Raw genomic sequence first — 14,345 nt, forward strand, 5'->3', positions numbered from 1 at the left:
ATAGAGGATAAACCCAAGGAGAAACACGCCGAGACACATAGTAATCAAATTGGCAAAAACTAAAGACAAAGAAAAATTATTGAAAGCAGCAAGGGAAAAACGACAAATAACATACAAGGGAACTCCCATAAGGTTAACAGCTGATTTCTCAGCAGAAACTCTACAAGCCAGATGGGGGTGGTATGACATATTTAAAGTGATGAAAGGGAAGAACCTACAACAAAGATTACTCTACCCGGCAAGGATCTCATTCAGATTCGATGGAGCAATCAAAAGCTTTACAGACAAGCAAAAGCTAAGAGAATTCAGCACCACCAAACCAGCTCTACAACAAATGCTAAAGGAACTTCTCTAAGTGGGAAACACAAGAGAAAAAAAGGACCTACAAAAACAAACCCAAAACAATTAAGAAAATGGTCATAGGAACATACATATGTACATAGGAACATATGTACATAGGAATGTACATTACCTTACATGTGAATGGATTAAATGCTCCAACCAAAAGACACAGGCTCGCTGAATGGATACAAAAACAAGACCCATATATATGCTGTCTATAAGAGACCCACTTCAGACCTAGGGACACATACAGACTAAAAGTGAGGGGATGGAAAAAGATATTCCATGCAAATGGAAATCAAAAGAAAGCTGGAGTAGCAATACTCATATCAGATAAAATAGACTTTAAAATAAAGAATGTTACATGAGACAAGGAAGGACACTACATAATGATCAAGGGATCAATCCAAGAAGAAGATGTAACAATTATAAATATATATGCACCCAACATAGGAGCACCTCAATACATAAGGCAACTGCTAACAGCTGTAAAAGAGGAAATCGACAGTAACACAATAATAGTGGGGGACTTTAACACCTCACTTACACCAATGGACAGATCATCCACACAGAAAATTAATAAGGAAACACAAGCTTTAAATGGCACAATAGACCAGATAGATTTAATTGATATTTATAGGACATTCCATCCAAAAACAGCAGATTACACTTTCTTCTCAAGTGCACACGGAACCTTCTCCAGTATAGATCACATCTTGGGTCACAAATCAAGCCTCAGTAAATTTAAGAAAACTGATCTCATATCAAGCATTTTTTTTTTTTTTTTTTTTTTTTTTTTTGCGGCATGCGGGCCTCTCACTGCTGTGGCCTCTCCCGTTGCGGAGCACAGGCTCCGGACGCACAGGCTCAGCGGCCATGGCTCATGGGCCCAGCCACTCCGCGGCATGTGGGATCTTCCCAGACTGGGGCACGAACCCGGTGCCCCGGGTTCATGCTTGATATGGGAAGCCCCATATCAAGCATTTTTTCTGACCACAACACTATGAGATTAGAAATCAATTACAGGGAAAAAAAATTTTAAAAACACAAACACATGGAGGCTAAACAATACGTTACTAAATAACCAAGAGATCACTGAAGAAATCAAAGAAGAAATCAAAAAAAACCTAGAGACAAATGACAATGAAAACATGACTATCCAAAACCTAAGGAATGCAGCAAAAGCAGTTCTAAGAGGGAAGTTTATAGCAATAAAAGCCTACCTCAAGAAACAAGAAAAATCTCAAATAAAAACTCTAACCTTACACCTGAAGGAACTAGAGAAAGAACAAACAAAGCCCAAAGTTAGTAGAAGGAAAGAAATCATAAAGATCAGAGCAGAAATAAATGAAATAGAAACAAAGAAAACAATAGCAAAGATCAATAAAACTAAAAGATGGTTCTTTGAGAAGATAAACAAATTGATAAACCATTAGCTAGACTCATCAAGAAAAAGAGGGAAACTACTAGAGAAGGGACTTGAGGATATGGGGAGGGGGAAGGGTAAACTGTGACAAAGTGAGAGAGTGGCATGGACATATATACACTACCAAACATAAAATAGATAGCTAGTGGGAAGCAGCCGCATAGCACAGGGAGATCAGCTAGGTGGTTTGTGACCACCTAGAGGGGTGGGATAGGGAGGGTGGGAGGGGGGGAGATGAAAGAGGGAAAAGATATGGGAACATATGTATATGTATAACTGATTCACTTTGTTATAAAGCAGAAACTAACATACCATTGTAAAACAATTATACTCCAATAAAGATGTTAAAAAAAACAAAATAAAATATGACACAAATGAACTTATCTATGAAACAGAAAGAGAATCAGGGACATACAGAATAGACTGGTGGGACTTCCCTGGTGGCACAGTGGTTGAGAATCTGCCTGCCAATGCAGGGGACACGGGTTTGATCCCTGGTCCAGGAAGATCCCACATGCCATGGAGCAACTAAGCCCATGCACCACAACTACTGAGCCTGCGCTCTAGAGCCTGCGTGCCACAACTACTGAAGCTCGCATGCCTAGAGCCCATGCTCCGCAACAAGAGAATCCACCACAGTGAGAAGCCCGTGCACTGCAACAAGAGTAGTCCCTGCTCACGGCAACTGGAGAAAGCCCGCGCGCAGCAACAAAAACCCAACCCAGTCAAAAATAAATAAAATTAAATATTTAAAAAAAAAGAAAAAGAGGGAGAGGACTCAAATCAATAAAATTAGAAATGAAAAAGGAGAAGTTACAACAGACACTGCAGAAATACAAAGCATCCTAAGAGACTACTATAAGCAACTCTATGCCAATAAAATGGACAACCTGGAAGAAATGGACAAATTCTTAGAAAGGTATAACCTTCCAAGACTGAACCAGGAAGAAATAGAAAATATGAACTGACCAATCACAAGTAATGAAATTGAAACTGTGATTAAAAATCTTATAACAAACAAAAGTCCAGGACCAGATGGCTTCACATGTGAATTCTATCAAACATTTAGAGAAGAGCTAACACCCACCCTTCTCAAACTCTTCCAAAAGTTGCAGAGGAAGGAACACTCCCAAACTCATTCTATGAGGCCACCATCACCCTGATACCAAAACCAGACAAAGATGCTACAAAAAGAAAATTACAGACCAATATCACTGATGAATACAGATGCAAAAATCCTCAACAAAATACTAGCAAACAGAATCCAACAACACATTAAAAGGATCATACACCATGATCAAGTGGGATTTATCCCAGGGATGCAAGGATTCTTCAACATATGCAAATCAATCAATGGGATACATCGTATTAACAAACTGAAGAATAAAAACCATATGATCATCTCAATAGATGCAGAAAAAGCTTTTGACAAAATTCAACACCCATTTATGATAAAAACTCTCCAGAAAGTGAACATAGAGGTAACCTACCTCAACATAATAAAGGCCATATACGACAAACCCACAGCAAACATTCTCAATGGTGAAAAACTGAAAGCGTTTCCTCTAAGATCAGGAACAAGACAAGGATGTCCACTCTCACCACTATTATTCAACATAGTTTTTGAAGTCCTAGCCATGGCAATCAGAGAAGAAAAAGACATAAAAGGAATACACATTGGAAAAGAAGAAGTAAAACTGTCACTGTTTGCAGATGACATGATACTATACATAGAGAATCCTAAAGATGCCACCAGAAATCTACTAGAGCTAATAAATGAATTTGGTAAAGATGCAGGATACAAAATTAATGCACAGAAATCTCTTGCATTCGATACACTAATGATGAAAAATCTGAAAGAGAAATTAAGGAAACACTCTCATTTACCACTGTAACAAAAAGAATAAGACACCTAGGAATAAACCTACCTAGGGAGACAAAAGACCTGTATGCAGAAGACTATAAGACACTGATGAAATAAATTAAAGATAATACAAACAGATGGAGAGATATACCATGTTATTGGATTGGAAGAATCAATATTGTGAAAATGACTATACTACCAAAGCAATCTACAGATTCAGTGAAATCCCTATCAAATTACCAAAGGCATTTTTACAGAACTAGAACAAAAAAATCTTAAAATTTGTATGGAACCACAAAAGACCCCGAATAGCCAAAGCAGTCTTGAGGGAAAAAAACATAACTGGAGGAATCAGACTCCCTGACTTCAGATGATACTACAAAGCTACAGTAATCAAGACAATATGGTACTGGCACAAAAACAGAAATATAGATCAATGGAACAGGATAGAAAGCCCAGAGATAAACTCACACATCTATGGTCAACTAATCTATGACAAAGGAGGCAAGGATATAAAATGGAGAAAAGACAGTCTCTTCAATAAGTGGTGCTGGGAAAACTGGACAGCTACATGTAAAAGAATGAAATTAGAACACTCCCTAACACCATACACAAAAATAAACTCAAAATGGATTAGAGACCTAAATGTAAGACTGGACACTATCAAACTCTTAGAGGAAAACACTCTTTGACATAAATCACAGCAAGATCTTTTTTGATCCACCTCGTAGAGTAATGGAAATAAAAACAAAAATAAACAAATGGGACCTAATGAAACTTAAAAGCTTTTGCAAAGCAAAGAAAACTACAAACAAGACAAAAAGACAACCCTCAGAATGGGAGAAAATATTTGCAAACGAATCAATGGACAAAGGATTAATCTCCAAAATATATAAACAGCTCATGCAGCTCAATATTAAAAAAACAAACAACCCAGTCCAAAAATGGGCAGAAGAACTAAATAGACATTTCTCCAAAGAAGACATACAGATGGCCAAGAAGCACATGAAAAGCTGCTCAACATCACTAATTATTAGAGAAATGCAAGTCAAAACTACAATGAGGTATCACCTCACACCAGTTAGAATGGGCATCATCAGAAAATCTATAAACAGCAAATGCTGGAAAGGGTGTGGAGAAAAGGGAACCCTCTTGCACTGTTGGTAAGAATGTAAACTGATACAGCCACTATGGAGAACAGTATGGAGGTTCCTTAAAAAACTAAAAATAGAATTACCATATGACCCAGAAGTCCCACTACTGGGCATATACCCAGTATATGAGAAAACCATAATTCAAAAAGACACATGCACCCCAATGTTCATTGCAGCACCATTTACAATAGCCAGGTCATGGAAGCAGCCTAAAGGCCCATCAACAAATGATAAAGAAGATGTGGTACATATATACAATGGAATATTACTCAGCCGTAAGAAAGAATGAAATTGGGTGATTTGTGGAGACGTGGATGGACCTAGAGTCTGTCATACAGAGTGAAGTAAGTCAGAAAGAGAAAAACAAATATTGTATATTAACGCATATATGTGGAACCTAGAGAAATGGTGCAGATGAACCGGTTTGCAGGGCAGAAGTTGAGACACAGATGTAGAGAACAAATGTATGGACACCAAGGGGGGAAAGTGGCGGGGGTGGTGGTGGTGGTGGTGGGATGAACTGGGAGATTGGGATTGACATGTATACACTAATATGTATAAATTGGATAACTAATAAGAACCTGCTGTATAAAAAGATAAAATAAAATTAAAAAATAAAAAAAAATACTCTTTACACTCATCACTGCTTCTAAATGTGGGTAGGTTATTAAACATGCCACTAAGTCTTGCTATTTAATGAACTAATGATGAAGTTCCTGTATTACTGAATCATAAATTCGAGTTTTAAAATATTTTTGATAATCGGTTAATCAATAGAATTGGTTACCTTTGTAATCCTATGTGTTTTACTTTATGGATTTTAAGACATTGCTCTGAAAGGGGTTCACTGGTCTCACCAGACACCATAGCACAAAACTGGTGGCAACCTGTGCCCAGGAAGCATGAGGGGCGGGAGAGGCTGGGAGCCACGAGCAAGGGCCGCTTCCCTGAGGGAGCGAGATTCTGGCTTGGCCAGAAGGGAACACAGCTCAGGCCAGGGCGCTGAGGGCCCCTGAGAAGAGATTCAAGGGATGTGTGTTCTTTAACCCCAATGAAAAAGGGCAGCAGGGGGAGGTGGTAGCTGGGTCCAAGTCACAGCAGGTTGTAAAGAGAGGGAAGGAAACAGCTGTGGACAGTCAGAGAGACAGTGTTTGGCTAGACTCAGGTCAGATGGGAGGAAGACAATCCTGCCTGGGGGAGGAGACAGAGTGGAGGTGGAGACTGGAGGGTAGGCAAGGTTCCTGCTCAGGAGAGGAGTCAAGGGCTCAGGTAATAGACTGGGGAGGACCTGCAGGGGCCACTGAGGCAGGACCTGAGAGAGAGGCTAGGGGAGGGGGTGGCCCCGGGTAACCAGGGATGGGAACTACCTTTACCCACGCTCACTCACCAGTCATGGCTACCACAGAGAGGGGGCCCACGCGCTGCCCACCATGTAGCCCGTACAAGTTCATCTTGTATTTGCGTGCAGGCTCCAGGCCGGGGACAGTGGCCTCTCGCTGGTCTGCGGCCACAGGCACCGCCTGGGGCTGCCCGTCCCTGTCCTTGTACTGGACCACGAAGGAGTCAAACTGGCCCTCAGGGACTGTCCATGCAAGGCCCACGGAGCTGGGGGTCACATCTGTCACTGTCAGCTCCCCGAGGCGTGGCTCCCGGGGGGGCTCGGTGGCTGCGGGAGTCTCTTCTGGTTGTGGAGCTGAGATAGAGATGGTGGGAGGCTGTTAGGAAAAGCCCCTCTTCCCCTTGTAGTAATATGTGTGTTGTTTTTGTGGTGCCCACCGGGTGGTTCTGATGTAAGACTACACTGATTGGCGACATCTGTCTGGCCAACAACCCTTCACTAAATCCCTGCCAGAATCCGGGGCTGTGCTTGCGGGGAGGGGTGTCAGCCACCACTGAGATCCTGGGAAAGTGGCTGAAGTTCCATCTGTGCATCTCTGGCTCCAAAGACCTCCCTTCCAGACCTCCCTGCTGGCCCCCCCAGACTTGTGTTTGCTCAGCATCTTCCTTGGGTGCCTAACTGATGTCTCAAACTCAACAAGTCCAAAACCGAGCTCAGGGGCTGCTGCCACACCTGCTCCCTCCCCAGCTTTCCCACCTCAGCAAAACCACAGCTTCATTCTCCGAGTCATCCCTGAGTCCTCTCTTCCACCCCTCAGCCGGCCTGCGAAGAAATCCTGTCCGCACTACCTTCAGAAGCTGACCCCCTTCCCCCTCCCCAACTCCACCGCCACCATCCCTAAGCACACATGCTCTTACTGGACTATAGCACAGTCTCCTAAATCCCCTCCCTCCTCCACCCTCATCCCCTTTGCTCTGTTCCCCACTGTTAACACATTAGTCAGAGTCTGTTCCCGCAATGGCTTCCATCTCACTCAGAGAAAAAAACAGGTCCTTACAATGACCTCCAAGGCCCCACCTGTTTATCTCTCACATCACCCTCCCCATTCCAAAACACTCCTCACTGGTCCACAGACATTCAGGCACCTTCCCTCTGCTCCGGATGCTCTTCCCCAGAGGCCTGCGTGGCTTGTCCTCTCCCTCCTGCAGGTCCTTTTCTCAGGGAGGCCCTTTCCTGCCTGCTTCCCGCCTACTCACCATCTCACCTACTGGGCTTTGCTTTTCTCCCCAGCTCTTGTCACTGTCACATACGGTCTCACTGACATATTTGTGCAATTTGGTGCCTGTCTCCCTCTGACAGAATGTGAGCTCTCAGCAGGAGCTTTGCCTTGTTCGCTGCTGTGTCCCCAGCACTGGCACCCAGTGGGTGCTCCACAACTGTTTGTTAAATGAATGAATGGTCTGCACGTCTGGAAAAGGCCAAGCTCAGGACCTGCTGGTCCCCATTGCCCCAGAATGAGCTGAGTCTGGGAAGCCCTGCTCATTAGTGACCAGCCTGGAAGGTGGTCCCAAGAGGCAACTGGCAGAGGGGTAGCTGGGTGAGTGGGGTTCCCAAGAGCTTGTTTCTCTGGCTCCTGTGGGAGGACAAGACTAGGCTCTGTACTGATAAAACCTGCTTTAAAAACAGGCTGGGGGCTTCCCTGGTTGCGCAGTGGTTGAGAGTCCGCCTGCCGATGCAGGGGACACGGGTTCGTGACCCGGTCTGGGAGGATCCCACATGCCGCGGAGTGGCTGGGCCTGTGAGCCGTGGCCACTGGGCCTGCGCATCTGGAGCCTATGCTCCGCTACGGGAGAGGCCACAATGGTGAGAGGCCCACGTACCACACACAAAAAAAAAAAAAAAAAAAAAAAACAGGCTGGCATGGGACTTCCCTGGTGGTCCAGTGGTTAGGGCTCCACGCTTCCACTGTAGGGGGCACGGGTTCAATCCCTGGCCGGGGAACTAAGATCCCACCAGCCGTGTGGTGTGGCCAGGCTGGAGTTGAGGCCTCAGGAGGATAGCAATAAGTCTGAGTGGGGAGGGCAGGGATGCAGGCAGCTGAAGGTGGGCCAGAACAACCATCACGTACTGAGCTTCTCCCAGGTACAGGTGCCAGGCCACGCGTGCGTTGTGTTTCATTTCATTTGCCTTCTAGCTCTGCTGGTTCCTTTAGCATCCGTTTCCTGCGTCTCTCTACTTCTTTCCATGAGAGAGAGAAACTGTCCCTCACCATCAAGCCTTATCATTGGTGGTCTGGCTTAACTGGGAAAGGTGGAATGATAGCTACCCATGAGTACCGCAGGCCCTATGCTGCCTTTGGCATAATCCTTTCCCAAGTTAGCCATGTTTCTAAAGCTGCATGCTAGTTCTTCTCCTAGCAGCGGTTCACCACGCGCTGTGTGCCAGGGGCCGGCCCTGGGTCAGCTCCGCGGGCTCCAAGCTGCCTATCACCTTCCTGCTCGGACGATGAGCGCCATCGCACAGCTAAGAGCTGAGAAGCCAGGAATGGAACTCAGTTGCTCCAATTCCAAGATTCAGTTTTCCTCTACTGCACCGCCTCAGTCAGTGCCCGACACTGTCCATCCTTACCCAGGGACCAGTGTGGCTGCCCCGGACAGATGGACGGACTGAGGGTGGCTCCAGGAAAAACCTCGGCCACATTTTCTGGGCCTGGCATGAGCCTCCATCCTGCTACTTCAGGCCTGCAGGACAGGACCTCAGGATTTCCCCTCTCCCTACTCTCTGTGCTGACTAAAGAAAGAAAAGAAATCGGGAGTGGAAGCTTCTGGAAACTAAGCCAACCAAGTCCCTTTGAGAAGTACAGAAACCATGCTCTGGAAACCTGTTTCTCTGCTTTTTAAAATCTTCCCCTTTATATTAAAAGTTGCTTTTGAAAAAGCTGTGTCTTTGTTTCAGTGAACAAAGGGGAAAAGAGATGCCCCTTGCTGGGGCCAAGCTGGGCAGATTAGCAGGAGGGTCCCAGAGGCCTGTCTGTGATCTGGCCCCTCACGCTGGGGCTCTGGAGAGTAGGTGCCCAGGCTGGTCCTCCGTGGTGGCTGAGTGGCCCTGTACCCGGGTGGAAGGGACATTCTTCCTTGCTATAACCACTCACTGGATGAGCAGTAAAGAAAGTTTCCAGCTGCACTGGTGCAGAGGGCAATGTCTCATGGACATTCTGAATATTTAAGCTGAACCAGCCAAAGGGGACAGAGCAGACCCCAGGCTAAGGACAAATGTAGTAACCATAGCAGCAAACATTGCCAGCATGTTTACTTGCTGCCAGACCCTTTCTTAGGTCTGTTAACTCATTTAATCTCACAACGGTTCTGTGAGGTAGGTGTTACTATCCCCATTTTACAGCTGAGGAAACAGGCACAGAAAGTTTAAGACTTGCTCAAAGTCATGCAGCTGGTTGTAGCCCAGTCCCCCGTGAGCTGTTCTTTCTAGGTCTTCCACAGGCAGGTGGGGAAGGCAATGGAGGGCAATGCCACAGGGAGGCTGGGGGCCACTGGTGGGATGAAAACAAACAAGCCCCCGGCCTCACTCACCAGTCACGCCCACGGTGGACACGGGGCCCACACGCCGCCCCCCGTGCAGGCCGTACAGGTGCATCTTGTACTTGCGCCCGGGCTCCAGGCCCCCCGCGGTCACCTCACTCTCCTCGCCCCCGACACGCACCACCTGGGGCCCGTCCCTGCCCTTGTACTGGACGGTGAAGGAGTCGAAGTGGCCCTGGGGGACGGTCCAGGAGAGGCTCAGCGAGTCCGGGGAGGATCCTGTCACCGTCAGCTCCCCCAGAAGGGGCTCCTCGGGGGCCTCCGAGGCCTCTGTGCTGGGTTCTGTGGAGCTGGGGGTGTCTTCCTCTGCAGCTGAGAAGGAGAGACACAGAGAGGGTGAGGCAGGGTCCCAGGTGATGTCCTTGGGTCTCCTCCCAAGTCTTGGCCCCGGCTCCAGGCCCTGAAGTCAGTTCAGAGAAGCCCGTCCTTGGGGCTGGGTGGTCCTGCTTAGCTGACATCTCATAAACATGCCTGGAGCCTCCAGGGTCAGCTGTGGGGGACCAGGGCAGCCACCAGCATGGCTCACAGAGGCCCTTCCCTGCCCAGGGGGACACACTGGTCCTCAGGGAGCCTGGAGGAGGCACACAGGGCACCATGGCTCAGCCTCGAGTAGAGGGGCCTCCTGCACCCCACTCACCCATCACCTGAGAGAGGGTGATCCTCCCACGAGGTCCCACCCTGGGGCTTCCACCATCCACTCACTTGTCACCCCGATGACAGAGACGGGGCCCACACGCTGGCTGTCATGGAAGCCGTACAGGTTCATCTTGTACTTGTGGTCTGGCTCCAGGCCCGAGATGGTGACCCCGTCCTGGTGCCCAGGCACCCTCATCACCTTGGGCTGCCCATCCCTGTCTCTGTACTGGATGGTGAAAGAGTCGAAGTGGCCCTGGGGGACGGTCCAGGAGAGGCTCAGCGAGTCCGGGGAGGATCCTATCACCGTCAGCTCCCCCAGGAGGGGCTCCTCGGGGGGCTCTGGTGCCTCTGTGCTGGGCTCTGTGGGGCTGGGGGTCTCGTCCATGCCTTCCTGCGGGGCTGAGAGAAGAGATTAGACTTTACAGGTGATGTGCTTTGTGGTGATGTTAATCGTGACAATAAAGTACATTTGGCAAATATACTCTTCAAGCTGTCAGCTTAGGGGTTCCTGTAGCCTTTGTATTAGCCATTCAGTAACTCATCAAAGGAGACAGGGCTGAGACAGGCCCCTAAACCTCGTCAGTGCTGGACGACTGCACTGTGGGGGTAGGGGGCCACCTCTCACGTCTGAGAAAGGAGACGAGCTGGGAAGAGAGGGAACTCTGAGGGATGCTTCTCTGCTGTGTTCATGGACAGTGCTGAGCACAGGAGAGCGAGGGGGCAGTAAGGCTTCTTCCCACTGTGTTCCTCCCTTTCAGCTCCACTGACCAGGACAGGAAATGGGATGTGCTACGCTAAGGCTTCCCTGGGCAACCCTGCCTCTCCCTCCACTTCAGACAAGAGCGGGAGCGGGGCGTGCGCGGGGGAGATGTTGCGGATGGCGCTGGGGGCTGTGGAGGGCCGTGCTCTTCCCCGGCCTGGGCTAGAGTCACAGCCCCGAGGCATCTGCCCACCGTCTGCAGCAGCTAGGTCTTTGCTGAGGCTCCACGGGGCGGGGAGACTGGCACAGGGAAGCCAGCCCTTCTGTGACTCACTCCACGGTCCATGGGGGACTGCTAAGGAGATAGGAGATTGAGGAGGCAGCAGGCAAGAATGATAACCCAGGCAAGGATGGGGAAGGTGGGGAGGTGAGGGAGAAAAAGGATACTGGGAAGCGAGAGGGTCAGGGAGAAATAGTAGCTCACTCTTCAATGGCAGTTTTGATGTGCCAGGCACTGTTCTAGGTGCCATATGTATATTAACTCATTTAATTCTAACAACTCTGTGAAGCTGTTACCATTATCATCCCCATTTAACAGATGAGAAAGCTGAGGCCCAGAGAGGTTCAGTAACTTGCACAAGATCCCAGAGCTAGGATTAAAATCCAGGCAGTTGGCTCTAGAGCCCATGCTCCCAACCGCGATGCCACACAGCCATGGAAATGGTGCTGGATGGGGGAGGCTGGGCCCATGGAGGAATGCAGGGCAGGGGGGCTGAAAGTGAGCCCTTTGCCCTGCTCCAAGCTGGCTGGGAGTCAGGGAGTCAGGGGGCTGGGAGGAGGCTGGGGAAACATGGAGCTCATGTCCCTTGGATTTGCCAGCTCTGAACAGAGCAGCTATGGCGGGAGGGTGTGGGCAGCAGGCAACAGAAGCTCAGAAATGACCACAACCTGAGCCAGGGGAAGAAGGCCAGCAAAGACCGTGGGGAAAGAACACAGGGGCTGAGGACATCCACAGGGAGGACAGCCCGGGACGAAGGGGTGATTCCCAGTGCTCAGAATGTGGGAAATGGGGTCTGTTCTTGGAGATGGAGAAGCAGGGCCAAGAAAGTTTGGTCAGGGGCTGGCGGCTGGATGCAAAGTCCTGGGATGTCGGGAAGTAGACTGTGGAGGTTTGGCAGAACTGGAGCCGAGAAAGAGAAGGTGGAGGGAAGTGTGAAGGATCCCTGGTCAGGTCCTGCTCACAGGGCTGTGGGTTGGCCAGGGAGGGAGCCCCGTGCAGCCCTGACTCACCTGTGGTGGCCACCACGGACACAGGCCCCACGCGCTGCCTGCCATGAAGCCCGTAGAGGTTCATCTTATACTTCCGGTCAGACTCCAGGCCGGGGATGGTGACCTCATTCTCATGCCCCCTGATGGGCACTGCCTGGGCCCGCCCCTGCGCATCCTTGTACTGGACCATGAAGGAGTCAAAAGCGCCCTGGGCCACCGTCCAGGACAGGCGCAGGGAGTCTGGGGCGCTGCCGGTCACTGTCAGCTCCCCCAGCAGGGGCTGCTCAGGGAACTCTGGGTGGCGGGGCTCCTCTCTCTTCTCTGGGGCTGTAAATAAGAGGATCCAGGCAGGGCTGAGCCGGCAGAACCCCAGGATTGGGGCCTGGGGTTTGGACAGGTTGTCACACCTGTGGGAGTCTCTACGCAACTAGCACGAGTGATGAACTCTGAGAAATCTGGCGCAACCAGGGTATGACACACCTTCTGGGCCTTGGGGAGCAGCTGAACAGGATGAAAGGGTCCCAGCAGTGCGGGGGAGGCTGGCTGGCCCTGAGCCCAAAAGCAGGGCCAGGATTCGGAGTCAGCCATCTCGCTGGGAAGCCCCAGCTGGTTCCTGGCTGGGGGCAAGCGTGCGGGAGACTGGGAGGGGTCACATGGGGGCTTGGGTGGCCGCTACTCACCAGTGGTACCATCGGCCGTGAGGGGGCCGTGCCGCTTCTTGTCGACAATCCCAAACAGAGTGAATCTGTACTTGTGGTCAGGGTCCAGCGGGGAGACAATGACCGAGCGCTCGGGGGCTTCCACGGGCACCACCTGGGGCCGTCCGTCCCTGTCCCTGTACTGGACCACGAAGGAGTCAAACTGGCCCTCAGGGACAGTCCAGGAGAGGTGCAGCGAATCTGGGGTGGGATCTGTCACCCACAGCTTTCCCAGGCGAGGTGGACTCACTGAGCTGGAATCCGTCTGAGGCACTAGAAAGAGCAGGTAGAGAGAAGGGAGGGACACAGGTCAAAGGATAAGAAGGAACCCATCTCCCACCTGGGGATGCCGTGTGAGGTTGTACAGGCTGTTCACTACACAAAAGGTGCATGGTGGAGGGAGCACGGAGGGGCTGAAATCCAGCCAGTGCTCTGCTTGCCAACCCTGGCAAAGGGCTATGCCCACCTGGAAGAAGGGGTGCTTTCTTTGATGGGGCACAAAAGCACTGTATGGACTAGTGTGGCCCTGACTCGTTCTGCAGCCTGGAAAGGGCTTCAGAGAGACGGGAGCCCAGCCAGCCCCTTCCACATCTCCACGGCCAGGGAAGTCTTCCAGGACAGCCTCTACTGTTTCCAGGCCTAACAACCAGCTGCTTTCTTCTCCAAGAGAGGGAAGCTTGGTCCTTGGCGCGTTCTTGCGTGGGAGAGCCCCCACACCTGCGCTCTGGGCCCCGCCCCCTCCTTTCCTACCCTCCCTCCCTGGGCTGTGCCACAAGCATTTACACAAGCTCCTCCGCGCAGCTCCGTCGCCCTCCAGCCTCCACCCTCCCTCTCTGCTCTCTAGTCCCAGCCCAAATTCCAGAAGGAGATGTCTACACTGCTTGTAGTCATGTCCTCACCTACCTCACCCTCCCAACCCAGCTCCACCCTCCACCAGCCGCTCTCACAGGGGTGAGTGGTGACCTCGCCATTGCTAAGTTCTGTGGACACTCTGTAGCCTTGAATCACTCTTACGGAATCTGACATGTCTGACCGCGCCCTTCACTTTGGCATCCCTCTCCCCAATTCACCCTGCAGGCAACCCTTCCTCTGCTCTTGCCCTGAGTGTTAGCCATCTCCAGGGTTCCAGTGGCCATGTCTCTTCTCCCTGCCCCCCGGCTTCTGCCTGTTGGGACACCCGCACCCCCTCTTCAGGCCTTTCCTCTGCTCTCCAGGCCCATGAGGGCAGCAGGATGACCCTATGGCCCCGTCACTTTCTGCTTGAGTCACCTGGCCCTCTCTGCGCCTCAGTTCTCCTCACCTGTGACATGAGCATGCCTCA

The 14,345-nt window shown here is 50.1% G+C and overlaps 1 protein-coding gene across 1 annotated transcript in view; it reads right to left on the reverse strand.

Moving 5' to 3' along the window:
* The window catches only part of TNXB (tenascin XB), a 59,350-nt gene that overhangs the window by 24,660 nt on the left and 20,345 nt on the right, over positions 1–14,345 (reverse strand). Inside the window, exons 10-14 of the mRNA XM_082662989.1 lie at positions 13,007–13,297; positions 12,348–12,653; positions 10,424–10,756; positions 9,713–10,033; positions 6,174–6,479 (exon numbers count right to left, since the gene is read on the reverse strand). Coding sequence (XP_082519115.1) covers positions 6,174–6,479; positions 9,713–10,033; positions 10,424–10,756; positions 12,348–12,653; positions 13,007–13,297 — 1,557 coding nt within the window. The remainder of the gene's footprint in view (positions 1–6,173; positions 6,480–9,712; positions 10,034–10,423; positions 10,757–12,347; positions 12,654–13,006; positions 13,298–14,345) is intronic.

Source organism: Grampus griseus, assembly GCF_964374135.1.
Source record: "Grampus griseus genome assembly, chromosome: 10".
Lineage (NCBI taxonomy): Eukaryota > Metazoa > Chordata > Mammalia > Artiodactyla > Delphinidae > Grampus > Grampus griseus.